Source organism: Eriocheir sinensis, chromosome 2, assembly GCF_024679095.1.
Source record: "Eriocheir sinensis breed Jianghai 21 chromosome 2, ASM2467909v1, whole genome shotgun sequence".
Classification (NCBI taxonomy): Eukaryota; Metazoa; Arthropoda; class Malacostraca; order Decapoda; family Varunidae; genus Eriocheir; species Eriocheir sinensis.
The window spans coordinates 5,579,166-5,606,839 of record NC_066510.1 but is presented as its reverse complement, the minus strand read 5'-3'; the positions used below and the strand labels follow the sequence as shown (position 1 = coordinate 5,606,839).

Genomic DNA, 27,674 nt, shown 5'->3' with positions numbered 1-27,674 from the left:
GTGTGACTTTATGACACGTGGGTGGCTGTAAGTAATGGTTGACGTGTTTGTTTGTTTCTTGAGAATGTTGCCACCATGGGGGGGTCTGAAAAGCTAAGAGCTGCACTCAAAACTTGTGCAAGCACGTCAATGTATTAGTGCGGTTCTTATGTACCACACTCATTTCCTAAAGATGCTTCTGCACATGATAAGCACTTACATCAAAACAGTTTTGTGGGTGTGAAGGGGCTAATGAGTGTGGTCACTGTCACCTCTGCTGCAGGTGGCCCTGTGTGCAGTTGCAGTTCCAGGTGGGGTGGTGAGTCCAGTGAGAGCTAAGTGTAGGGCATCCCACAAACAGCTCCCTCACAATATTCCCTCAGCTGCTCTTACAGGTGACCCTTTACTGGAAACAGGAATCATAGTTGAGTGAAACATTTGTAGAAGGTAAGAAGATGTAATACAGATGACACTGGCCACATTCATTAACTCCTTGACTGCGTATTCCCTACAAGAAGACATCACCAAGCTATAGGAATGGAACAAAAAGTGGCTGCTACAATTCAATGAAGAAAAATGTAGTCATGCACCTTGGGAGGGGAAATCCAGCATACCAGTACCACATGGGAAACACTACACTATCCACCACAGAGGCAGAGAAAGACCTGGGACTATATTTAACCAGGCTACCAGTGAAGGCGAAATCCGTGCCAATCGCAGTGGATGGGTTAACTACGACTCCCCATTTGTTTACAAAGTGCCCCCGCACACATACACACCTGTACATACCCTTGAGCAATGACGATGTTAGTAGAAAATAGCAAACATTGTGTGGCTAATGGCTCAACTGGATGTAGTGCAGGCATACTCTTGAGATGTGGTGGAAGCACAGGACATGTTTTTAAAATCTTACACTGGTCAGATCTTCATAACTTTTCAATGATTTTACTTGGATTTTTTTTAATCATTGGCCTGCCAGATTTTTGCTGGATATTTGTGGTTTCCAGATACCCAGGGGTGGGATAGTTGGGGTTTTATTGTATTTTCTTTCTTATGCCTGTAGCGCTGGCAGGCATTCATGGCCGGGCCATAGTCCGTTAGCAGTGCAGACAAGTGGTTTATAGTGGTGCCATTCTCTATTTGCTTCATGCTGTTCCCTGGAGCTCCACTTGATCCTCTTTTAGAGAGTCACTTGAGTCTGGGTTGATAAGTGTTCGTCAAGGTGGCACTCGGGTTGTACTCAGCCACTCGGAGATGACTGAATACTGTCATCTTGTAGTGTCAGGCAGGACTTGAACCTGGATCATCCAGGACACCAAGCCTGCATGCTGACCACTCAGCCACCCACTTTTGAATGCAATAATCTCATGGTTTGCAACATTATCACCATAAGGATAGTGAAGGGATCACACACATGAAAGGCAAGATAATATCTAGGATTTGCTGGCCAGTCTGTACACACACACCTTTTCTAATAGCATTTGCATGAGGAAAAAAGTCACATACCGTGTAGCCCTGTGACTAGCATTTTTCCAACTAGCAATATCAAGCCTAGTGATATGATAGGAACAATCAAGTTTCATAACTAACAATTGGATCCTCGGAACTATGGAAAATATTCCCAATGGCTGGGAGGAATGAGTGGGCAAGTTACGTCAAGATGGCCTGAGGAAACTGTGCATGGAGTTGTATGGGAAAGGTGGGCACCCGCTCCCTGAGTTCAGTTGACTCGCTGGTCATGCAACATTGTGCAACGTTATTCAATAGAGTTAACAAGTGTTGCCAAGATGGCACAGAATGCCCCACTGAGTCCATTGAATAGGGTGGGGCTGTGAATGTAAACAAAACAAATATCAGTGTCATAAGTGTGGTCAGTGTCACCTCTTCTCTTTGTTCAAGTATGATTGCTGTTTCTGTTAAAGGGTCACATATAAGAACTGCTGAGGGAATATTGTGAAGGAGCTGTTGTGTGGTGTAATATGTTTGTGAAACAGTTGGCTTTACATGACTGTATGAACCACGCCCCGAACAGTCGCCCGAGCTGACCATAAAGTCAGGCAGGCTGGGAAGGCAGATACCTGAGCCTTCCTCACTGCTGTTACCTCAGTCTCCTCAGCCTCGCTTGTGTTACTGATCTCCACAGTAAAGGAGAAACAACATGTTGTGTTTCCCAGCAGCCATAACTGACCACAACATGTGGGATGCCAATTTGTTGGGCTCAGCTGATGTACTGCTCCGTTTGCTTCAGCCCCTCACCCTTGGGACAACTGAATGCAGGTGTTTGATGTTGCCCTTGGTGCTCTGTTCAGCTGTGCTAACCCAGAGGACTTTACTGGGTTTAATTATCACTAACTGCTGCAGTATAAGAAAAGTGAGTTGCTAAGGGAGGGTGCTGCACATCTGGGTGTGCAGGAGGGCAGTGATGGTGGTGGCAGAGGGGCGGGCTCTCAGTAAGCTGACACTCCTAACTTTTTTATTCAATAGAGAGCACATTCAAAGCATATTTTTTGTTGTCTTTGGCTATTAGTAATTATATTTAGTTGTAAATGTAAATTTAGTTATTAAAAGCTGGTGAAATAAAGCAATTATATATAAATATAATTTAGTTGTTAAAAGCAGGTGAAATAGAGTAGAAGTCAGCTTCTGGAAAGTTTGTGTTTTAATTTTTTACTATTCAAAGTTTGCCCCCAAACGAGCAGTTTCAGAACTAGTGATGTTTTTTCAGTCTTCTGATCGCTGGATATGGGGGGGCGCACTCACTAATGGAAAAATGGGATGAAGCTTGAAAATGAACTGTTGTCAAACTAAAAAAATGTTCATCAATCGCTGTTACTGCTAAAAAATTAGCGAGATCAGTAGTGGCCTCTTATATCTTGGATTTCTCTTATTTTTCCTCTGATCTATTGTGGAAGTATAACATTCACTTTTCAGTTTGTTTACACAATTTTTCATGTCAGTTTTTGTGTTGACCTTGGGCCAGTTGATAAATTAAATTTTTTCTTTATTTCCTTCCTCTTTTATAGGCATATGTTAGCACATTTCTTATCGTTTGGCGCATTACCTTCTTCCACTGAAGTCACATTAATCTCTGTATTGGGAGACAGGACTGTCTGAGCTTGAGCTCAGGCCCTGTGTACTACAAATAGGTAAATACACACACACACACACACACACGGCCCGGTAGCTCAGAGGTAGAGTGTCTGGCTCACAACCAGAAGGACTGGGGTTCGATTCTCCGGCCGGGTGAAAATAAGTTGGGTTTATCTTCTTTCACGTGTAGCCCCTGTTCACCTAGCAGTGAGTAGGTACGCGACGTCAGGCGAGGAGTTGTGACCTCGTTGCCGCGGTGTGTTGTGTGTGAGTGGTCTCAGTCCTACTCGAAGATTGGTACTACGAGCTCTGTGCTCTTCCGTAGGGGAACGCCTTGCTGTCTCGAGAGAGACCCACAGCAGACCAAGAGGTGAATTACACAGGCACAGACACAGCAATGTACCTACACAGATTCAGGAACACACACAGAGGCAGACTGTAAAGGAGAGACAAGGGTGCACACTCAGTCAAGGCCCTCGTCCTCCAAGGATACCAGGAACGTGGAACTGTGTAGTGGCGGGAACTGTGGGGTGAGACAAACACAGACTGTGTGGACATTTACCCCTTCACTTCACTTTTTTATTTATTTATTTTTTCCCCACCTATGGTGCCAGTAGGCTTTCTTAGTAGTGTATGATGGTCGTCCCGAGCCCATTGTGGTGCAGGCAAGTGTTTATGGTGGTGCCATCTTGGAGGAAAATAATCCCCACAAATATCCAAGCAAGATACAAGGATGCAGCTCTCGTGTCTGGCCTCGTCCAGACGCTGGTGACACGAAACACAAGGTTTCACGAGGGCTGAACGCCAAGACACCACGACGGCACTGTATCCTTGTGTACCCAGAGAAGTAACGGCAGCAGAGAGGAGAGAGTGGTCCTAAGTGTGGGGTGCCCAGGAGTTCTCTGCTGACTTGGTGTGAAGGTGAGCTGCTCATCACCTCCTGCAGGCTTCAGTACAGCTTCATGATGAAAGTGGTTGGACCTTTCAACAATGAGTAATTGTCGGAGCTCAGTGGCGCTGGCCAAACCTTTGACGAGCGGTGGTGGAATTGGTGCTTCGGCCCTTACACAGATACACTGCATACATTTTTTTTTTTTTACAGCACAAAGCAACTCAAGGGCAACAAAAAGAAAATGCAGAATAAAAAGCACGCTGACTGTTACTCCCATATATCGAAAAGTATAATGTGGCCAAAAGAGAGGTCAATTTCGGATGGAGAGGTGTCTTGATACACTCTTCTTGAAAGAGGTCAAGTCATAGGCAGGAGGAAATTCTGATGTAGGAAGGCTGTTCCAGAGTTTATCAGTGAAGGGGATGAAAGAATGGAGATGCTGGATAACTTGTGCATAAGGGATTTGGACAGTATAGGAATAAGCCTGAGTAGAAAGTTGTGTGCAGGGGAGGCATGCAGTTAGCAAGTTCAGAAGAGCAGTCAGCATAAAAATATCGATAGAAGATAGAAAGAAAGGCAACATGGCGGCGGAATTTAAGAGGTAGAAGGCTGTCAGTAAGAGGAGGGGAGCTGATAATACGAAGAGCCTTAGACTCCACTGTCCAAGAGAGCTGTGTGAGTGGAGCCCCCCTACCACGTGAGATGCATACTCCATACGAGTGCGGAGAAGGCCCTTTTATATGGAAAGCATCTGTGCAGGGGAGAAGAACTGGCGGAGACGATACAGAATGGCCAACCTCGAGGAAGCTGATTGAGTGAGAGAGATGTGAAGTTTCCAGTTGAGATTTTGAGCTAAGGATAGACCGAGGATGTTTAGTGTTGAAGAAGGTGACAGCTGAGTGTTGTCGAAGAATAGGGGATAGGTGTTTGGAAGATTGGGTCAAGTTGATAGGTGGAGAATTTTTTTTTTGAGGCATTGAAGGACACATGGTTCCCTTTACCCCAATCGGAAATGATGATAAGGTCTGTAGCCTCCAGTCTGGAGTATTGCAATTCCTGTTGAGAGGGTCTTCTGTTGAAAGAAGTTGAATAATGCAGAGTGGAGCCGTCAGCATATGAGTGGATAGGAGAGTTTGTTATGGAAAGATCATTGATGAATGACAGAAAGAAAGTTGGTATAGGACAGAGCCCTGTGGAACACCACTGTTGATAGGTTTAGGGGAAGAACAATGATCGTCTACCACCGCAGAGATAGAATGGCTGGAAAGGAAGCTAAAGATAAAGGAACAGAGAGAAGGATAGAAACAGTAAGAGGGCAGTTTAGAAAGCAAAGACTTGTGCCAGAGTCTATCGAAGGCTTTCGTTATATCTAGCACAACTGCGAAAGTTTCACCGAAACGGCTAAGAGAGGATGACCAAGAGTCAGTTAACCCTTTCAATATGATGATGCCTACGTAGGCGTCATGAAGCCCCAGTAGCATATATGATGACGCCTACGTAGGCGTCATATTTCTATTCTGTTTCTTCTTCTATTGAGTTGTCCCGTACTTTGTGTTGGTTACTAAGTAAAGACGCCGTATGCTGTCCTTGAAATCCTATTGCTCCTCCCACCATCCTTGTTCCCACCAATCACAAAAAATGAGCTACAGTATGCACCGCCTTCTTCCTGCCTTGTGTCTAAAATTAGGAAGTCTCATTGGCTGTCTCTCTCTCTCTCTCTCTCTCTCTCTCTCTCTCTCTCTCTCTCTCTCTCTCTCTCTCTCTCTCTCTCTCTCTCTCTCTCTCTCTCTCTCACACACACACACACACACACACACACACACGTACACACATACATTGTCTGTGATGACAAAGGAGTATCTGGCAGCTCTCTGACTGATGATAACAGAGTTGTATTTGCTGATAATTTCTCGACATTCTTCCTCCTCAACACAATCATCTGCTTTCTCTATTTCTTTCCCCCTTGCCTCTTTCTCCCCTTTCTTTATTTCGCTTTTTTTTTTTGACGTGCCTTAATTTATATTATGCATAGCAGGTATATGTTGACTCATTGTGTATGCTGCTTTGCAAATACGGGATACATGTAATGAGGGCTTTCAGCAGCATGATATACGGAGGCAACAAGCAGATACATGCCGCCTCAGGTTTCCTGTGCGCGGCCGTGCACGCCATATATCAGCCTAGTGGGCTTTTTGAACATCCGGCGCGAAGGGGTTAAGAGAGCAAGAAGATCACCAGTGGAACGTCCCTTGCAGAACCCATACTGGCGATCAGATAGAAGATCAGAAGTGGAAAGGTGCTTTTGAATCTTCCAGTTAAGGATTGATTCAAAAGCTTTAGATAGACAGGAAAGTAAAGCTATAGGGTAAGACAAACACAGACTATATGTGGACATTTACCCCTTCACTTCACTTTTTTATTAATTAATTTATTTATTTTTTACCCACCTATGGTGCCAGTAGGCTTTCTTAGTAGTGTATTGGAGCAGTCACCCTTCTTAGGCACAGGCTATATGAAGGCGTACTTTCAGCAGGAAGGAAAGGTAAATGTTGATTGGCAGAGGCGAAAGAGTTTGACCAGGCAGGGTGTCAGCACGGAGAAACCGTTTTTAAGGACAATAGGAGGCACTTTATCAGGTCCAGAAGCCTTCTGAGAGTTGAGGCCAGAGAGGGCATAGAAAACATCATTCTTAAGAATCTTAATAATGGGCGTAAAGGAGTCAGAGGGGGGATGAGTAGGAGGAATATGCCCAGAATTGTCGAGAGATAACGAAGAGTTGCTACTAAGAGAAGTAAGAAACACCAGCAACACACGAGGACACAGTAAAAAAATTGAGAAAAGGAAGATGCTTGAGAGATATAAAAAATATAGCTTCTCGCAAAGAAACATAGAGGTTTGGAACAGACTAAGTGAGGATGTAGTATTGGTGAAGAGCGTGCAGAACTTTGAGGAAAAACTGTACAAGTACAGATATGGAGACGGAACCATACGAGCGTAAGCTCAGGCCCTGTAAAATTACAATTAGGTAAATACACACACACACAGTGGTCTAGTGATCAACGCACAGATGTGGTGATCCTGACCACCCAGGTTCAAGTTCCACCACAAGATGCTGAGAATGTTCAACCATCACCAAGTGGCAGAAGATTACCCATGTACTGTCCAGATCTTCAATCAATTCTTAACTTCAGCAACTTTGGCCCAGAGGAGCATCAAGCCAAGCCAATCATATATCACGGCAGCCACCTAAACTAAATTTCACCTGTGCCTCTATCAGGCTGGGCCCATCCACCAGGCCCCTCAAGAGTCCCTGCTGGCATTATAGGCAGCCCATAAAAAATAAAGAATATTTGATTGCATTATTTTTCCCCTGTGGGCAAAAGTATGTCAAGAGTATGTGCTATACCATACTTCAAAGGAACAATGTGTCAGGATGCATCAAGGCCACTTGCCATGTTGCCATTGGCCTGTTGCCATTGAAACGGATTATAATGAAGTGTTTGCACATGACTTTCTAGCTTTCTGTACTGTTTTATCATATTTTCAGAGGAAGCGGTCAGCTCACGAGAGGGCCCTGGCAATGTTGTCCTCAGGGGAGTGGTCATCAGGGAAGCGGTGGGCAGATGATGCACCCAAGGAGCAAGTGGAGGCTGACTCGGTATCCATTATCAGCACTGGCTCCTGTGGTGCCAATGTTCATGGCCTTGAAGATGAATTCCTAGGTGAGTTTTGCAGCAACTTGTTTTACACTTGAGGGGAGATAATGCGATAAATATAACTGATTTCTGATGGAAATTCACTCATTGAGATCTTAGTGGCAGTGGGTGGGTCTGCCTTCGGGGCATCCAGACACAAGGTGTTGCATCATTTCCGGGTCAAGGACGCGGTGAAATGCCCAGTCCTTTAAATGTGACTGAAATGAGTGCTGTCATAAAGGGAGAGTCTGATTATATAATTTGTTTTATCTATTTGCTTTATTTATGAAGAAATTTTCATTCTATCAATTGTATGACGTTTTGGAAGATGCCAAGCAATGTGTGAGCTATGTGGAGGCTGGTTGGTTGACACATAATGCACGGAAGGCAACGAGTTGACTGCTTAACTTTACACATGCAGTGCTCAGCATTTATGCTGACCTTTCACATCCTAGTCTGCTTGAGAGATGTATAAAAGGCTGTGCTCAGAAATTCAGAATGTCAATGAATCTTTCCACTCGAAGATCTGGAGGAAAGGTTCCATGGACAAGCATTGCATTCACGACTGCAGCCAATGAGCATAATGGGGGACGTGTCCATGCCAACATTATGAATATGCCCATGAGAGGACTTCCCAAAGGTGACACATGATATGAGTACGAGAAGAAATGTCAGGAAACATCACAGGTGAAGGGATTGCCAAGAAGAAAGAGAAAGAGGTGGCAGCAGTGCTGGCCATGCACCTGGTTGCCACCAGGCACACAATAATACCTGAGATTAGGGCTACTGGACAATCTCCAGTGAAAAAAACTGCACTTGTTAGGTTACCGCCAGGCTGTGAGGAAAAGCCTGAGAAGATTATAAGTGGTTAGCGAATATTGGTAACCACAAAAAAATGAGTGTTTGAAGATGGGGTATATTCAGTGGTGGGATTCAATTTTTTTAAGAACAGGTTCTCTCTATGAGGGATTTACCAAAATAAGTTAAAAGTAAAAGGTGTTCATGGGGGAAAAATTGAGAACCCCTGATTTAAGCTAACAGTAACAACCGGTTCTCGGGATCAAAGAAATTCCAAGAACAGGTTCTTGCGAACCGGTGCGAACCGGCTGAATCCCATCACTGGGTATATCTGAGGGGTTCCAGTGCTTGTCACACAATTTGAATCTGGGGTCTGGAGAGCTTCTATCTTTTTTCTAGTTTCAAAAATTAAACTATAATGAAGATCCTCCCAAAATGTACACATACGTATATGGTATATGCAAAATTTAGATCTTAACCCCAGAATAGTAGCGTTGTCCAGGATGCCGAATTTGGGCCTACTTTGCGTTGTGGATAAGACACTTGAAGGCCTATGGTGCTTGGCTGCCATGACATTTCAGTTTATACTCTGTCCTTTGTGTGTGATGTTTGTTCGTGTTGCTCCCGTTTTTTTCTATCTGCTGTAGCCAATTGTCTGGTATTCCATACAACGCTACTAAATTAGTACCTTGTGAGTGTGCCTACACATTACTATCCTATAATGTGTCAATTTTTTTTCAGGAAGAAATATATTATTTCAAGATTGAAAAAAATACCGGTTCTTTAAAATGGCGTCGGTTAAAGGGAAGTACGATCGGGACAAAAGTTGTGATTTACAGGAAGTGATGCTTCTGCTTGACAGTGATGTCGATGAGCTGCAACAGGAAAGTGTAAAGGAAAGTGATGATAGTGTGAGTGATGACAGTGTAGAAAAGAGAAGTGGTGATGATCAGAGTGACCTTGAAATGTCGTACATTTGTCACCTCCGTCCTGGTCACCAGGCCCCAACTACTGCTTGCACGCCTAACAAATATCTACCTCCCAGCATATACCCACCTGCCCTAGTATCACCCATCCACCCTACTGACCCCAGTGAACTCCAACCTGGCCCCTCACACCAACATCAGCCCACCTCAGCACCCTCTACTACACATCAGACAGGAAAAAGAAAGTAAGCAGCGAGGGGGTAGTTCATGCGACCCGCGTCGTTCACGTCGCCTATGTAGACGGCCAGCTACCCCCCTGCTTGTCACCCCCACCAGACCAAGATTTGGCTGAGAGAGAGAGAGAGAGAGGTTTACATAGATTTACATAGAAAATCAGACCGCACAGACCCCATGATCCAGACTAGGTGGTCTGTCCTTAAACCTAAGTGATTCTACATTAATCAGAAGGCTCCAAAACATTGCATTTCAACTCTAGTTAATATTAAGTTGAAGGAAGTGACGGTCAAGCTTGTTTTGAAGGAGTCAGTCGTGTTACACTGGACCACTGATGGTGGAAGCTTATTCCATTCTCGCACTACAACGTCGGTGAAGAAAAATTTGGTGCAGTCTGAATTTATTTGTCTACATATAAGTTTTACACCATTGTTCCTCATACGCAAAGTGTCATCGATCATAAACAATGTTGATCTGTCTAAATTCGTGAAACCATTAAGTATTTTAAAACATTCGATCAGTTTTCCTTGGAGGCGACGTTTCTCAAGAGAGAACATGTTTAGGGTGTAAAGCCTTTCTTTGCAAGATTTGTTGCGCAAGGAAGGGATAATTTTTGTTGCCCGACGCTGAACACCTTCTAATTTAGCAATGTCCATTGCATGGTGAGGAGACTAAAACTGTACCGCATATTCCAAGTGGGGTCTGACTAAACTATTGTAGAGTGGAAGTATTACATCTTTATTCTTGAATAAAAAGTTTTTTTAATGAAGCCCAACATTCTGTTCGCTTTATTTGCTACATCAATACATTGCTGTGAGAATTTGAGGTTTGACGCGATTTTGACCCCCAAGTCATTAACGCATCGAACGCTTTTGAGTTTAATGCTGCGCATCAGAAAGAGAGAGAGAGAGAGAGAGAGAGAGAGAGAGAGAGAGAGCAAAGGAAAACGGAGAACGGAACAGTGGAGACTCAATACTCGAACTTAATTCGTTCCAAATGGCTGTTCGAGTATCAAAAAGTTCGACTACCGATACCTATAAATCAGGTAATTCGTTCTAACCTTAGCAAAACCTTAAGTTTACAAAAATTTCAATGTAAATTTTTTAAAATTTTGATTTGTACTTACCGTAAGTGAAGGCTGGTGATGGATAATGTAGAAGAGGAGGGGAGAAGGGTGGGAGGTTATTCGTCGGAGGATGAGTCACCGTCTGGTAACTCGTCTCCTGGTGTGATTCCTGTGAACCCACTAGTGGAGGGCTGTGGCTCACTAACACTTGCACTCTCACTAGATTCCTTTTTCAACAAGAATCTGTCTAATGTGATCTGCCTTTGCCTTTTTTTCAAAATGTCTCTGAAATGCTGCATCAAATTTTCATCAAACTGGTTTATGTTTCTGTGTACGGCAGCAATATCAGGGTGGCACCTCTCCAGAAAGTTTCCCAACTCTGTCCAATGCTGCAAATGTTTCTTGATCTCTGCAGTGGAGACTCCTTCCTTGCTGTTCCCCTCCTCCTCCCCTGAAGACAGCTCCTCAGTTACCTCCTGCAGCTGTTCCTGGTGAAGTTGACGCAGCTCGTCAGTGGTGAGGTCTTCAGAGTGTGCTTGCACCAGCTCCTCCACATCATCACTGTCCACCTCAATACCTGTGGCCCTCCCCAGAGACACAATGTCCTCCACCACAGCAGACTCCTGGACTGAAGGCTCGAATCCCTCAAAATCCTTGGCTGTCACACAGGTCGGCCACAGATTTTTCCAGGCAGACTGCAAGGACCTCACAGAAACTTGACCCCAGGCTTTATTTATAAGCCTTAGGCAGTGAAGGATATTGAAGTGATTCTTCCAAAACTCCCTCAGAGTGAGCTCTGTTTCAGAAGTCACCTCAAAGCACCTCTCAAAAAGTGCTTTTGTGTACAGCTTCTTAAAGCTGGCGATGACATTCTGGTCCATGGGTTGGATCAGTGGCGTGGTGTTGGGGGGGAGGAACATCACTTCGATGAATTTATACCCCTTACCCAATTCTTCTTCCACGCCTGGAGGGTGTGCAGGGGCATTGTCCATCAACAGGAGGGCCGTGAGTGGTAGATTCTTCTCTATTAGGTATGTCTTCACTGCAGGTGCAAACACCTCCATAAACCACTCCGTGAAGAACTGTCTGGTTGTCCAGGCTTTCTTGTTTGCCCTCCACATCACACTGAGTTTGCTCTTTTGCACACCGTTCTTCTTGAATGGTCTGGGGTTTTCCGAATGGTACACCAGCAGCGGTTTAATTTTGCAGTCGCCGCTAGCATTGGCACACAGAAGCAGGGTTAGCCTGTCTTTCATGGGCTTGTGTCCTGGCAAACACTTCTCTTCCTTTGTTATATAGGTCCTGTTTGGTAGTTTTTTCCAAAACAGGCCCATCTCATCACAATTAAAGACCTGTTGTGGGCTTAAGCGCTCCTTATCCACAAATTTCTTAAATTCAGGCACAAACTTCTCGGCGGCAACTTTGTCAGCACTTGTGTCCTCGCCGTGCCTCACAACAGAATGAATTCCAGTTCTCTTCTTGAAATTCCCAAGCCACCCCTTACTTGCTTTAAAATCTTCACTGGAGTCAGAGGTAGTATCACAAATAAGATCACCATGGAGCCGCCTAGCCTTCACACAAATTATGCCCTCTGACACAGAATCACCAGCCATCTGCCTTTCGTTTATCCACACCATCAACAATTTTTCCATTTCTTCCACTGCCGCAGGTCGCTTAAGTTGCTTTTTCACACCCATCGCCACATCAGCTCCCTTAATGGCCTCCTTGTTCTTCAGTATGGTGGCTGCTGTAGATTTCGCCATACAATACTCAGCTGCAAGATCGGTGATTCTTGCTCCTTTCTCGTATTTATCAATAATCTCCTTTTTCCGCTCAATGGTCATCACTACATTCTTCCTTTTAGGCTTATTTTCACCACTAATAAGCCTCTTTGGTGCCATTGTAAGTTTCGAAATGAAAAACCACAGACAGAACGCAGGAGAATGTTGTTGTTCTCATGACCGGGGCGGGACAACTGGCGGCAGCGGGGAGGGAGAGGCCAGGAGCCTTTGTTTACAACCACGTGTGCGGATGCTCGAGTACCAGATATTTTTTCGAGTACCAAGTCAAACTTTTGCGTTCGAGTATCGAAAAGTTTGACTTCCAAGACGTTCGAGTATTGAGTCTTCACTGTAAAGGCAGATAAAAGTGCGGTATCGCTGCTCAGATGCCCTAGCTGGTTGTCTTGCTGCTGCACTGATGCCAAGATGCCCTAGATATCAAGTATCTCAACATTACAGGTCCCACAGGCTTCACCAATGAGAATGGGAAGGGAACAATATTATTATTATTTTTTATTGCTAAAACAGAGCCTTTGTTCATCAGCATGGCGCACAGCAGTCTGTGCAGCATAAAGCTTAGGGAGGCTGGAGCTTATCGGGGCACGTCTGGACTTCATGTGTGGCACAAGTCATTGCCATCAGACAACACTGTGGCTGGCAGTGGTGAAAAGATTACATGGATGTAGGATTTTTTTTGTCATTTTTGCATGTTTTTTTGTTTTATTTTTCTTATAATGTTGTTTCAGTTAAATACATTTAGTTCATAGTTCAAAGAGTTAAGAATAACATCTAATTAGTGTTAAAATTTTTGAAATAAACTTTGTACCACTTCGAAGTTTGTCCGGGATTCCGGACATCGCTACTAGGCACGTGAGGTTGACAACGCTAGTATTCTATGGTTAAAGGTGTAAATGTTGTAAATTAATAGTTAAACTTTAACTTCAATTTTCTAGAAATGTGTTCTATGGAAATGGTTGCAGTAATCCTAATCCCTCATCTATCGCGAGGGGTTAGGTTCCAGAACCTCCTGCAATAGGCGAAAATCCGCGAAGTAGTGACGTTATATTTTTTTATTATTTACACATATTTTAAGGCTTTATAAACCCTCCCCACACTCTTACAAACCTTTCCCACACTCCTATTGACCTTTCCCACACTCTTATAAACACTTCCAACGATGTTTCGTCGTTACGACACGGTCCCAATAAATGATTTTATAATTCTTGTTTCAACTTTCGACATTTGCTTCGTAAATACGAACTTCACGCAGGAATTAGTTTGTTGAGCGGGGCGGAAGAATACTCAGAGAAAGGACAATATGAGTATAGCTCACTTCCTTTATATCACAGCTAGGTAAATAAAAGGAAGGGAAGGGGAAAGGGAGGAGAGGGACAGAGTGAGTCATGAAAAAAATACCGATAGAAGATGTAAGAAGGGAGAACAAGGAAAAGGAGTGGAGGAAACAGGGAGAGATAGAGAGCATTAAAACAAGAAGAAAGGAGAAGGATGTGGGGAGGGAGGGACAGTTGGGGAGAGTCAGGTCATGTCTTTAGGGAGTCAGGTGAGGTCCTGAGGGAATCAGGTGAGGTCCTGAGGGAGAGTCAGGTCAGAGCTTCAGTCAGGACATGACCTGACTCTCACTTCTGCCCCTCCCTCCCCACACCCTTCCCATTTCCCCATCTGTGTGTGTGTGTGTGTGTGTGTGTGTGTGTGTGTGTGTGTGTGTGTGTGTGTGTGTGTGTGTAATTCACCTCTTGGTCTGCTGCGCGCCTCTCTCGAGACAGTCAGTCGCTCCCCTATGGAAGAGCACGAAGCTCATGGTACCGATCTTTGGGTAGGACTGAGACCACTCACACAACACACCGCGACGAGGTCACAACTCCTTGACTTACATTGCGTACCTACTCACTGCTAGGTGAACAGGGGCTACACGTGAAAGAAGATAAACTCAACTTATCTTCACCCGGCCTGGGAATTGAACCCCGGTCCTTTTGGTTGTGAGGCAGACGCTTTATCCACTGAGCTACCGGGCTGTGTGTGTGTGTATTTACCTAGTTGCAGTTTTGCAGGGCCTGGGCTTTACGCTCGTGTGGTCCCGTCTCCGTATCTACATTTGTCCAACTTTTCCTTAACCTTATATGGCATACATTATGATTCCAGTAAGGAAAAAAATATTCAGTATGTTTTTCATATTAGATTCGTTCCTCTTTGAGCGAATCATATTTCAAACCAAGAAATATAATAAATTTATAAGAAATACTGAAACGTTCCCTTATAGGTGATTCTCGTGTACGGCCGGCAGTGCTCTAGGTCAAATTGTAAAAAATATTTTTAAATTTTTGGTATGCAGAACATTTCTCCAATTTATAGGATATTAAAGTATAAACAATAAAATTATGTATAATTAAGTTTTTTATCGTTTAGCCAAGAAATTACATTCATATTTTGATGTTTGTTGTCACACAGTAACATATTTTGATTCCTTTTTTTTTTTCAAAAATCATTGTCACACTTAATTCACATGAAAAAAATTACATTTTGTTATTCACCAAAATCCTACATATTCATAATTTATTATCTGACATAGACAATGCCACAGATTCTTATGTAAAGAAAAATAATTTCCTTTAGCCATACACACAGAGTAACCTGGAAACTGAAAAACAGCAATTGTGGTGAAACAAAGAAAGCCAGTTGGTATTACAAATAATTCATCATTGTTGTGGCAATCTCTTCTGACATGAACAATGTTAAAGCATGAGGAGCATAGAAAGAGTGTGGAATGTATACCTCCATTCCAGAGACAATCACCTCTGTGATGCACTGGGCACACACAGAGGGATCTCTCTCCTGGAAGCAGTAATCATTCCAAGGGAAATCGGAAAAGTACATCCTCAGGTCTTCCCACCTAGCTGAAGCAAAATGCCAGAAGCATTGCCTCTTCGGTGGGTCCAGAGGATGTACAGGAGTGATAGGACAGGACACAGAAATAAGGTTGTGATCAGAGGAGCCCAACGGAGAGAACAGTTTGACAGAGTAAGCAGAAGGGTTAGAGGTAAGGAATAGGTCTAGTATGTTGGGCCTGTCTCCAAGACGGTCGGGGATATATGTAGGGAGCTGAACCAACTGCTCTAGATCATTGAGGAGAGTAAAGTTGTAGGCTTGTTCACCAGGCTGGTCAGTGAAAGAGGATGAAAGCCAAAGCTGATGGTGAACATTAAAATCTCCCAAGATGGAGATTTCAGCGAAGGGAGAGTGGGTCAAGATGTGCTCCACTTTAGAGTTCATATAGTCAAAGAATTTTACAGTAAGTACAGTTTGGAGACGCTGGAGAATATTGAGGAGAGTCACACTGCCAGACTTGCTGGGAATCGGGACCAATACAGGGCCCTGAAAAGTAGGATTAGAGCTCTCCTGAGGAGAGACAAGGAGAGGTATGTCAAGGGTCTCGCTGAGGAAGTAGAGGGCCATTTAAATGTGAATGACCTCCAACCTACTTACCGAGCCCTGAAGAAGCTCCGCTCCAAGTCTCCCTCTCAGGTGAGCGCTATCCGAACAGCTGATGGCTGCCCCGTGTCGGACATGGATGGGCAGAGGGCTCGTTGAGCTGAGTACTTTGAGCAGCTGTACATGGCGGACCCTTCACGTGGGCAGCTTCCAGTTGCTGGGTTGCAGGTGGCAGATGCTGATCCACCCATTGACGAAAGCCCACCCTCTCTGGTTGAAGTCAGAGAGGCTGTGGCAAAGTTGAAGGGTGGAAAGGCACCTGTCACCTGTAACATCAGTGCGGAACTGCTCAAAGCTGTAGGTGAGGCCATGATCCTCGTGTTGTATGCAGTCTTGACTGCCGTGTGGCAGTCCGGTACCATTCCTCCTGACTGGAAGAGGGGGTTGGTCATCCCTATCTGGAAAGGGAAAGGGGACCGCCAGGACTGCAACAACTACCGTGGTATTACACTGCTCAGTGTGCCAGGCAAGGTGCTTGCCCACCTATTGCTGATGCAAATTCGCAGCCAGCTGCTGAAGCTGCAGAGACCTGAATAGTCTGGGTTCACGCCTGGCAAGTCAACAACTGACTGTATCCTAGCGTTTCGCTTACTGGTGGAGCGCCGACATGAGTTTCGACAAGGGATGCTTGCGGCCTATGTCGATCTCAAGAAGGCGTTTGACTCAGTGCATCGCGAGGCACTCTGGGATTTTCTGCAACTCCGTGTGATTCCTGCGAGGACTATTGGTTTGCTGACTGGCCTGTATTCTGCGACAGAGAGTGCTTTGAAGTGTGGGAGGGGCTTGTCCAGCTTCTTTCCCGTGAATGCAGGAGTGAGGCAGAGCTGTGTCCTTGCCCCATCGCTTTTCAACACTTGTATGGACTGGGTGCTGGGCAGAGTTGTGGACCAGAGTCATTGCGGAGCATCCATTGGCAATACAGTAATCCCTCACCATATCGCGGCTCACTTATCGTGGTCTCGCTGTATCGCGGATTTTTAAATTGTATCGTATCGTGGATTTTTCGCTATATCGTGGGATTTTGCAGTAAAATAATAATTTTCTAGCCAAAAAAATGAAAACGATATAAATCAATGTAAGTAGGAACACACCTAAATAAGCACCTACGTCACCCACCTATTTTTTTTATATTTCCGCCGTTAGTCTTTTCCCTGGTTCACTCCTCCCCCACTTCTTTTCTTTCTTCTCTCTCTCCGTCCCCGTATTTTTCTCCTTTTTCATTTCTTTCTTTTTTTCCTTTCACTTTTACCTGACCCTCCCTACCTCTCTTTTAATCTCTTTCCCTCCCACTCACACCCTTTCTCTCCCCCTCTTTCCTCACTTTTACCTGACCCTCCCTACCTCTCTTTTAATCTCTTTCCCTCCCACTCACACCCTTTCTCTCCCCCTCTTTCCTCACCTTTACCTGACCCTCCCTACCTCTCTTTTAATCTCTTTCCCTTCCACTCACACCCTTTCTCTCCCCCTCTTTCCTCACCTTTACCTGACACTCCCTACCTCTCTCTTTTAATCTCTTTCTCTCCCACTCACACCCTTTCTCTACCCATGATTGATGACACCACACAGAGTTTGAGGAGATTACTTAAGGCAAACAAAGGAGTAATACTAGTTGGCGATTTCAATTGTAAAGAGGTTGACTGGGAGAGGTTTGAGAGCAATGGTAGTGATGTGGCATGGGGGAATAGATTCTTAAATTTAATGATGGAAAATTTGATGATACAAAGGGTGAAGGAAAGAACTAGATATAGAAGAGACGATGAACCGGCAAGACTGGATTTGGTGTTGAAAAGAAAAATTCACGTGAAGGATGAATTGAGGTATGATTGCCCCCTGGGAAAAAGTGATCACGTGCTCATAGAGATGGAAATGGAGGAGGGAGGAAGGGAACAAGACGAGACTTATAGAAGCGATAGATTAAAGTATAGGAAAGCAGGGGTGGAAAACCTCAAGAAGATTTTTGGTGAAATGGATTGGAAAGAGTTAATGAGTACAAGTGAAGTTCAAGGAAAGTATATTTTCATGAAGGCGTACAACACAGGTGTTATGAAGTTTGTACCAAAATACAGACCGAGGGAGAGGGCTAAAAAGGACTGGTTTAATGCAAGATGTGCAAAGGCAAAAGAAAAGAGTGACAAAGCGTGGTCAAGATTGAAAAAAACAAAAATCAAAGAAACAAAGAAGACTTTAAGGCAGCGAGAAATGAGTACGTGAAAGTGAGAAAGGAAGAAGAGAAACAATACGAAAAGGATATTGTGGAAAAGTGTAAAGAACAACCTAAACTATTTTATAGATTTATAAATGGAAAAATTAAATCAAGAGAAACAATTGAAAGACTGACTGAAGAGAATGTAGAGATCGAGGATCCCAACGGCATGGCGTAATTATTTAACAAAAAATTTCAACAAGTGTTTACCAAAGAATCAGTATTTAATGAACCACAAGAAAACAACTCAGATGTATATATGGAAGAGGTCAAAATAGATAAAGAAGAGATAAAAAAACTATTGGGGGAATTGGAAGAAGGAAAGCCGTGGGACCGGATGGAGTTTCAGGTTTTATACTTAAAGAGTGCAGAAATGAGTTAGTTGGCCCGATATATGACATCATTAGGTGCTCAACAAAAACTGGCACAGTGCCTAGGGAGTGGAAGAGGGCAGAAGTGGTACCTATATACAAAACTGGAAAAAAGGAAGAACCCCTAAATTGAGAGGGAAAATGAAGTGCTGGATGGAAAGCTACTTAAGAGGAAGAGAGATGAGAACTGTGGTTAAGGACACTAGATCGGAATGGAGAACGGTGGAAAGTGGAGTGCCCCAGGGGTCGGTTTTAACACCAGTACTCTTCCTAGTCTATATTAATGATATGCCAGAGGGAATAAACAGCTACATGAGCCTGTTCGCAGATGATGCTAAACTGCAAAGACATATAAGAAACAGTGAAGACTGCAAGGAGCTGCAAGAAGACCTAAACAAGATTTGGAAATTCAACATGAAGAAATGTCATGTTATGGAAATGGGAAAATGTGTAGAAAGACCAAAATGGACATATAAAATGGGAGATGGTGAAATATTAAAGAAAGTAAATGAAGAGAGAGACCTGGGAGTAATAATGCAAGATTATATGCAACCAGAAAGTCACATAAATCGGATCTTCGGTGATAAATATAACATGGTGAGAAGTATAGGTGTAGCATTCCACTACATGGACAAAGAAATGATGAAAAAATTAATTACTACTATGATCAGACCTAAACTAGAATACGCAGAAACAGTGTTGTCTCCACATATGAAGAAACACTTAAAAAAACTAGAAAGAATACAGAGGATGGCAACAAAAATGGTTCCAGAACTGGAGGGACTGACATATGAAGAGAGACTAAAGGAAATGGACTTACCAACACTAGAACAAAGAAGAGAAAGAGGAGACCTAATACAAATATATAGGCTATTGAGTAAAATGGAAGAAGTGGATAACGAGAAATTGCTACTAAGAGAGGAACCTTCCAGCAGGAATACTAGAGGACATAGTAAAAAGTTGAGGAAGGGAAGATGCTCAAGAGACATAAAGAAATATAGCTTCCCACAAAGAAATATAGAGGTTTGGAACAGACTAAGTGAAGAAATAGTATCGGCGAAGAGTGTGCAGAGCTTCAAGGAAAAGTTGGATAATTATAGATATGGAGACGGGACCACACGAGCGTAAGCCCAGGCCCTGTAAAATTACAACTACAGTACCCTCTTGAGTTTCGCGCTTGCTTCATTTCGAAGGTATGGCGTGAAACTCAAGGATCGCGAAACTTGAGGTATTGAAACCCATGTAAAAGCGCTTATTGGTTCCGACCCGTGGAAAATAATGACTTTGTCCGACTTTACTTCCTTAATTATCACAATTTTTTTTTACTTTACTCCCTTGTTATCTCAAAATACTTTACTCCCTTGTTATCTCAAAATACGTACCTTGTTAATAGGCAGAAAATGGGAAGTAAGAACATATCGTTTTGAAGCCCCAGTTGAAGGCGGCTGCCTTACAACTGGCTGGCAGTTATGAATACACGCTTGTGATCCACGTGGTGTTATCTGCTAAAGTAAGGGCAGTTGCTCGCGGTCACCGGCCGTGGGACAGTTGGACAAACCTATATTTTTCTGGTAGTTTTTTGTGTGTTATGAAATAATCTGCTAACTCTTTCTGTTAAAAATCATGAAATCACTAATATCATGATCGACTTTTCAACGCCTGTTGAATGTAAACTGCTGCCGCTGCCGCAAAATAGCTCGCAGAGAGGTTCAACTTGGTTACTGTTTCCTTATTTCCCTCACCGCTCACAAAGATCACAAGCGGACAGACTAGAACAAAACCAGGCAAATTAATACTTTTAATGCTGTGTATTCCCACAGCTCGCATGCGTGGTGGACAGCAGAATGACTAATTTCAGCGGTGAGATATTTCTCGCAACACTGGCCAGTGTAGTGGACCTTTTTTTTTTTTTACCTGTAACGTTTTGTATCGCTTCTTAGGTCCTCCTTCTCCACACTCTTATACTTTACAACATGGACTTAAGGCCGCTTTCACAGTCATTTTGTTTGTTTTGATCGTTACCAATGGCGGCGATCGCCGCTATAGTATTTCCACGTGAAACTGGTCGATCGGGTAGTGGCGGCTGCGGGGTTAGCCTAGCCCCGCACTTACCACTTACTCTCAACATTTCTTGCTTCGTCTGCAGCCGCCACTACCCCATCGGCCAGCTTCGCGTGAAATAATAAGCGGCAGTCGCCGCCATTGGTAACGATCAAAACAAACAAAGTGACTGTGAAAGCGGCCTTTATAGTTACTTAACAGTGCACACTTATACACTTCACCCTGAACTTAGGTGTTTTTCTGTCCTTTTCTTTCCCTGATTTTGCTTTTCTATGCCCTTTGCTATTTTCACTATTACTTTTCACCATCGCTGCCATGCATTACAGGTCAAAAGAAGAAGAAAAAGAAGAAAAAAAGGAAAACAACACCGGGAGATCTACAGTTATCATAGACTTGATAAAAAGATTTTTGGACTGTGGTTCCCTTCAGGTCTCCTGGGCCAAGACCAAGGTACAGGTGTTTGGAGGCTTGCTGGATGACACAGTACAATCTGTTCATGCGTATGGTGAGGACGTTGAGATCTCAAAAAGTTTCATGTGTCTTGGTAGCGTAGTTCATAACAACGGTGAGTCTGGCCAGGAAGTCTTATGACGGATTGGTCTGGCCCACGGTGTTATGGACTCGCTCAACACGAGTATATGGCGTTGTCGGTACCTGTGCAGAAGGACAAAGATCCGGATCTTCAAGTCCCTTGTGCTCCCTGTCTTACTCTATGGTTGTGAGATATGGACACTACATGGAGACTTGGAGAGGCGGATTGATGCCTTTGGTAATAAGTGTCTACGCAGAATCATGGGATATCGCTGGAATGACTTTGTGGCAAACCGGCGACTACTTTGTGAGACTGATTCGACATATATTACCTGCATAGTCCGTCAATGCCAACTCCGGCTATACAGGAACGTGGCACGTTACCCTGAAGCTGATTCTGCTCATCGGGTTGTCTCTGTAAGAGACAATCCTGAGTGGAGGAGGCCAAAGGGACGCCCACAGAGTTCGTGGCTGGAGCAAGTCGATAGATCCTGCCGGGAGGTACTCAGGTTGGGAAGGGGGCCTGCATGGAGACTCGCCCGGAGGGACCCCCAGGCTTGGCGTTGTAGGGTGGGCGAGGCGGCGCGCCTCCCCGGCGTATGCCCCCACTGATTGATCAATTGATTTGCATCATTTATTTAATTATAACTAGGAACTAGGAACCAGCAATCCTCAGCCTTCTGAACTTTGCAAAGTTCAGAAGGAAAGGAGTGCTTATGTTTCTGGTACCAGAGCCTGGGGACTAACACTAACTTTTAGCCAGCTCTCTTTGCCAGTAGATGGCTTGAAGTGCTCAAGACAGAGTGTCATGCTGGGGCACTGGTCAGCCATAGAGTTGAGCTTGGAATTCACACATTTCATTAGAGGCATACTCTGCAATAAGAGATATGAAGCCTAAGGTGTGCCAGAACCTCTCCAGCAATCATACACTCATCAGCTGGAGTAACACTAACAACAGAGAACTGCAGTTGGCTGGAAGTGGCTACAGCTACTCCTCTGAGATGGGCACCATTGCTCTGTCCTGACCTTTAGTAGATATAACCCCTACTACTTATCTCTCCATTGGCCAGGTCTCTTCATCTCAGAGAGCCTCACTATGTTCACTCTCAGCCTCCTGAGTTCAGCTGACAGGCAGGATAGTCACTGATCCTCTGAGAGGGTACAAAGAAGATGGTGTTAGGGCTGCTGTGCTGTATTTTACTCAGCCAACAACTAAGAAAAGAGTGATTTTGTACTTGATTCCAGCACATGTTGTATTTACATGCACCAAATCGTATGTTTTCCATACAAAACCACTAAGTAAATTTATAATCGAGCATAGTAAAAAATAATAAATAAATAAATAAAGCTGTGCAAAATAGGGTGTGTCATATGGAGGTGTGTCCTATATGCCAGGAAATGTGGTACTTTACATTAACTCCATGCTACTTCATAAACTGGGATTCTTTCTCGGGAAAGTAGAGTGAATCATGTGTATTTTATGTGTTACAATATGTGTAAGGAAAAATGTTATTTTATATATTTTCAATTATTTGTGGTATATATTTTGTTCCATTTTACAGAGGTTCGCAATGCAGCTCTTGATGCGATATGCTCCTTGGCCCTGAATAATGCACAGTTTGCCAACCAGTCATTGGACTTCCTTGTTGATATGTTCAATGATGAGATTGAAGAAGTTCGCCTGAAGGCCATACAGGTACAGAATTTTGATATTACTCTTAAAAATATTAAAATTGCATGATTATTGTTGGTATCACTTTAATCTTAACTTCTAGATTTAACCCTTTGGCTGTGGTAGGGGATTTTTGTTTTTTTTCAAGGTTGCGTCATATACCCTCAAAAAAAGAAAGTGAACCAATTGGCTTTATATGATTTGTACATCGAGAAAAGACCTTACCTTTTTCATAAATGGCATTTATTTTTCTTAGAAAATGTGTAAAGTTTTGAAAATAGTCCAAAATTGTTACAAAACTGGCAAAAAAAATATAAAATATATGTATCATGCCAAAATGTAAAATACTTCATTCTTTTCATTGTTTGGGGACTTAGACTAAAGAAAAGGCTTGTAAATTGGTGTTCCTGCCATATTGTGACACTTTACTCAGTGCAAAACTTTTTTTTATTGATATAAAGTTGGCACCATTTATGTAAAATTTCCTTGGAGGAAAGACGGAAAATCAAACAAATTTCTTACCACACAGCATTTATTATATGAAAAAAAATATTCTGAAATTATATCCTATAAAATTCAATTCATCAGACATATAAATTGCAACAATGTACCAAATATAGAAAAATATAGCTCAAAAATTTCTTCAGGAAACAGTTTTATAAACATTGATAGGGTGAGAGATTTTCAATACCTTCCCTTCCATGATTATCTGTGAAATATATCATGTTCTGTAATTCAGTGGGGCTCTCTGAAGTAACACTGTATGCCGAATCATGTTTACATGCTCCGTACTTGAAGGAATCTTGGTGGAGGGAGCAGCAGTATCCTCCTCTTCTAACTCCACACTATTATCAGTGAAGTCATCCTCAGCCTCATCCAGCCAGTCATCAGTTTTTTCCTCAGACATTTCATCTTCATTTTCACTGTCTGATGCTCTTAGTTCTTCAAATGTTCTTTGAATTTTTTCATCTGTCTTCAGAAATTTAGTCATCTTCCTTGCTTACTCCATGGTAATCTTGAAAACAAATATATGTATATGTGTAATTAAAAAGGACATCGTACATATATGCAAGAGACAATAGTTATCACCATCCTAGTCTAGCCCAAGGAACATGCATACAAGAAAGAGACAACAGTTATAATCAGCCTACTATACATTTCAGCGGCGGACAAACGCTGTTTTTCGCAAATATCTCCTAAACGAATCGTTGGATCAGTATGACATTTCAGCACACTACAGTTAACATCCGGACCTAATTTATGGCTAACATACCACGATACTATATGTGTTATGTGAGGAGTTTACTCGTGGAAAATAACACAAACCCGACGAGTCATGTTGACGCATTCGAAGGAAAGTGTGCCCCCCCCCAACACCCAAACTATTCCTAACCACAACTACTTCTCCCCCTTCTCGCTCTCATTGTCCTTCCTCTTCTCCCCCTAGCTCCTCGCCTCCCTCATCATTCTTATGTCCCTCCCTATTTCTCCCATCACTGTATTATATATTAGAATGTTATGTAGGTGTATGTATAGATATGATTATTAACTAAGAGCATGGTACAATTCCATGGAGGCAAGGCGTATTTCACGTTGATAATTACTGTACAACAGCTGGATGGGCCTCGGCAGTCAATGAGTTATACCCTGCCTCTGCTTAAGTCATAGCCTCGGGCTGGGGAAGGGGGATGGTGTGAGTAGGGGGATGAAGAGGGAAACGAGGAGGGGGATGCTGCGATATTGGGGTAGGGAAGGAGTGGTCTGGGGTTGTTGAGGCGTTGGTGGAGGGTTAGGCAGTACCCCACACTGTCCGATTCTGTATAACACCTTAGATATGATGACTGGATTAGGCTTAATATCAGTCAGTAAACTCCTCACATAACACACATTGCAATATGGTATATCAGCCATAAATTAGGTCCGGGTGTTAAAGGTAGTGTACTGAAATATCATACTGATCCAACGAATCGTTTAGGAGATATTTGCGAAAAACAGCGTTTGTCCGCCGCTGAAATGTATAGTAGTCTAGCCTAGGCCATAAATAATATAAAAGAGACTTGTAATATAAAAGAGACTTGTCTAGCCTAGATTTTGTAAAATGAGAGAGAGGGAGAGTGAAAAAGAGAATTAGACATGTATACATGCATTATACATAAGTATCTGTGTGTGCGCACATATTGTTTTAGTAAAATGGCCCTTTTCATTGAGTTAAATGCCCAGTTAAAAACCCTACGTCTTTATTCAAGGTCACACTAATACATCTTCGTTTGTTTACATCATATATGCTTATATAACAATCAGGCATTGTTTATGACACATATGCAATAATATAATTGATAAAACTTACCTCTGTTATGAGCAGAAATACAAGGAAGTTGTGATAGAAAAACTTCATCACACACGTGGGCACTGATCAGCTGTAGCATTGTTTGTTTACTGTTCCCTATGCCGTCGGCAGACAGTTATAGCTATTGACCTGTGGTTTTCTGTGTGTACTTTTGGATGAAAACGGATCAGTAATCTAAATGGTAAACATTTTTATACCGATGGTGACTATAGTCGACTTTCGCAACCTGGCGCAATCACTCCTGGCGACTATAGTCGAGTACCGCAGCCAAAGGGTTAAAAAGGGTGGGAGTAACCCATTTTTGTGCAATATGAAATATGTTCCATATGTAAAAAACATTTTGAGATAGGGGAGACCTTGACTTCAGAATTCTAACCCCCTCCTTACCTTAAGTTATTCACAATTCTGCATGTTGTATTGACTTTATGGTCTTGGGTCATCAGATCAGCTGCTCATACTTGATAAATAAAATTAGAATGTAAAGTTTTAGGATGCCCACCAGTGAAGATAGAAATTATGATGTGAGGTTATGGAGTCATTGCAGAAAATTATGGGATACAAATTCATACAGTGGCATACTCAACCAGTGAAGGCAATCCTTATTGTAAATGATGCAGCTTGTACTTCACTCTGTAGTATTATCTTATGAAAAATGGAAAAGTAATACAGATTCCCTGTTTTTTGTCTAAATATGACAAATAACAACGAGGATCATTTTCCACAAGAATACTACACCTAAGCCCCTGCTACTATGCCTTCTGCTTTTGCGATTCACTGCTATCACTCACACGCTAAAAGGTGCCCTCCTCAGGCTACACCTGAAATGCACCATCACTCACACAATACGTGGGTGTGTCGCTGGATTTTAATCAGCTGGTCTGTGCGGTACATGGCAGCTGATTTGGTGCTTGGTCATTGACCATCCTTCAGCGATTTGCTGATGCTCCCACCATTCTTGCTCTTATTCAGTCAAGTGTATGTCTCTCCATTGACAACAGTGGAAGCTGCCTTGCGTTCGGTTGATGAAACAACCACCAAACATTGTGCAACATTATGAAATGGAGCAAACAGATTGCATAGAAATGGCAGCATTAGCCAATCTGCCCAATTGTTATGGAGTGGGTTATGTGGAGGGGGAGTCAGTATTTGTAAACATAGGCAAATCAATAACCAGTTAGAATTATTCCTATAGATCCTTTGATTCATTCAGATCTGCATGGTCTATTTCAGTGACACACACCTTTTATTAACCCTTAGAGTATGGGAGGCGATATATTTCTTTGGATGCTGTGCACGGGGAAAATTTAGACATATAAAAGAGGTGGGAATGGTGTCTTTTCAATAACTGTATATTCATGTAGTATATATGGTGGTGTAATAAAACTTCTCTCCTAATAATGATAAAGAAGTTATGGCAGCCCAAAATATTGTACATTTACTTGTGGCCATGATGTGTCGCATGGAAGCCCCCCCCCCCCCCCTCTCTCTCTCTCTCTCTCTCTCTCTCTCTCTCTCTCTCTCTCTCTCTCTCTCTCTCTCTCTCTCTCTCTCTCTCTCTCTCTCTCTCTCTCTCTCTCTCTCTCTCTCTCTCTCTCTCTCTCTCTCTCTCTCTCTCTCTCTCTCTCTCTCTCTCTCTCTCTCTCTCTCTCTCTCTCTCTCTCTCTCTCTCTCTCTCTCTCTCTCTCTCTCTCTCTCTCTCTCTCTCTCTCTCTCTCTCTCTCTCTCTCTCTCTCTCTCTCTCTCTCTCTCTCTCTCTCTCTCTCTCTCTCTCTCTCTCTCTCTCTCTCTCTCTCTCTCTCTCTCTCTGTCTCTCTCTCTCTCTCTCTCTCTCTCTCTCTCTCTCTCTCTCTCTCGCTCTCTCTCTCTCTCTCTCTCTCTCTCTCTCTCTCTCTCTCTCTCTCTCTCTCTCTCTCTCTCTCTCTCTCTCTCTCTCTCTCTCTCTCTCTCTCTCTCTCTCTCCACTTTATTGTACTATTTTGAATTTTTATATGTAGCTTCATAGATTGTTTATTTATAGTAGTTTATAGATAGCTCTCGCTCGATCTCGCTTTCTCTCCTCTCTTCTCTCCTTCCTCTTCTCTTCTCTTCTCTTCTCTTCTCTTCTCTTCTCTCTCTCTCTCTCTCTCTCTACTTATACTACTTTGAGTAGTTATAGGTAGGGAGGGACCTTGCATATATTGTATTTATTCCAAGTTAGGTCCTGATAAGTCTTTTGCAATCCAATGTTGTTGCTCCACAATACTACTCATGAGCACTTGTCATTCATTCACCTTCTGCTTTCTCTGTCTTTAAATTTTTTTTTTTTTTTTACAGCTAAGGAGACAGTTCAACTAACTATTACATTTAAATCTCCAGCCGCATTTGTATCACCTGAGCAACTCTCAAATTCATCTCATTCATCTTAGTGAGGTGAGGGAGGGAGGGAGGAAGGGTGAGGTGTGAATTTAATGTAAATGCATTTTTGTTTTCGGTGTACGAATAACTATACTAAAACATAATATGACTGACAGAAATTAATCAA

The 27,674-nt window shown here is 43.1% G+C and overlaps 1 protein-coding gene across 1 annotated transcript in view; it reads left to right on the top strand.

Annotated features, from left to right (window-relative positions):
• LOC126998790 (integrator complex subunit 4-like) overlaps positions 1 to 27,674 on the top strand; it is a 95,793-nt gene that overhangs the window by 63,081 nt on the left and 5,038 nt on the right. The window contains exons 9-10 of the mRNA XM_050860834.1: positions 7,509 to 7,683; positions 22,697 to 22,830. Of these exons, the coding sequence (XP_050716791.1) occupies positions 7,509 to 7,683; positions 22,697 to 22,830 (309 nt within the window). The remainder of the gene's footprint in view (positions 1 to 7,508; positions 7,684 to 22,696; positions 22,831 to 27,674) is intronic.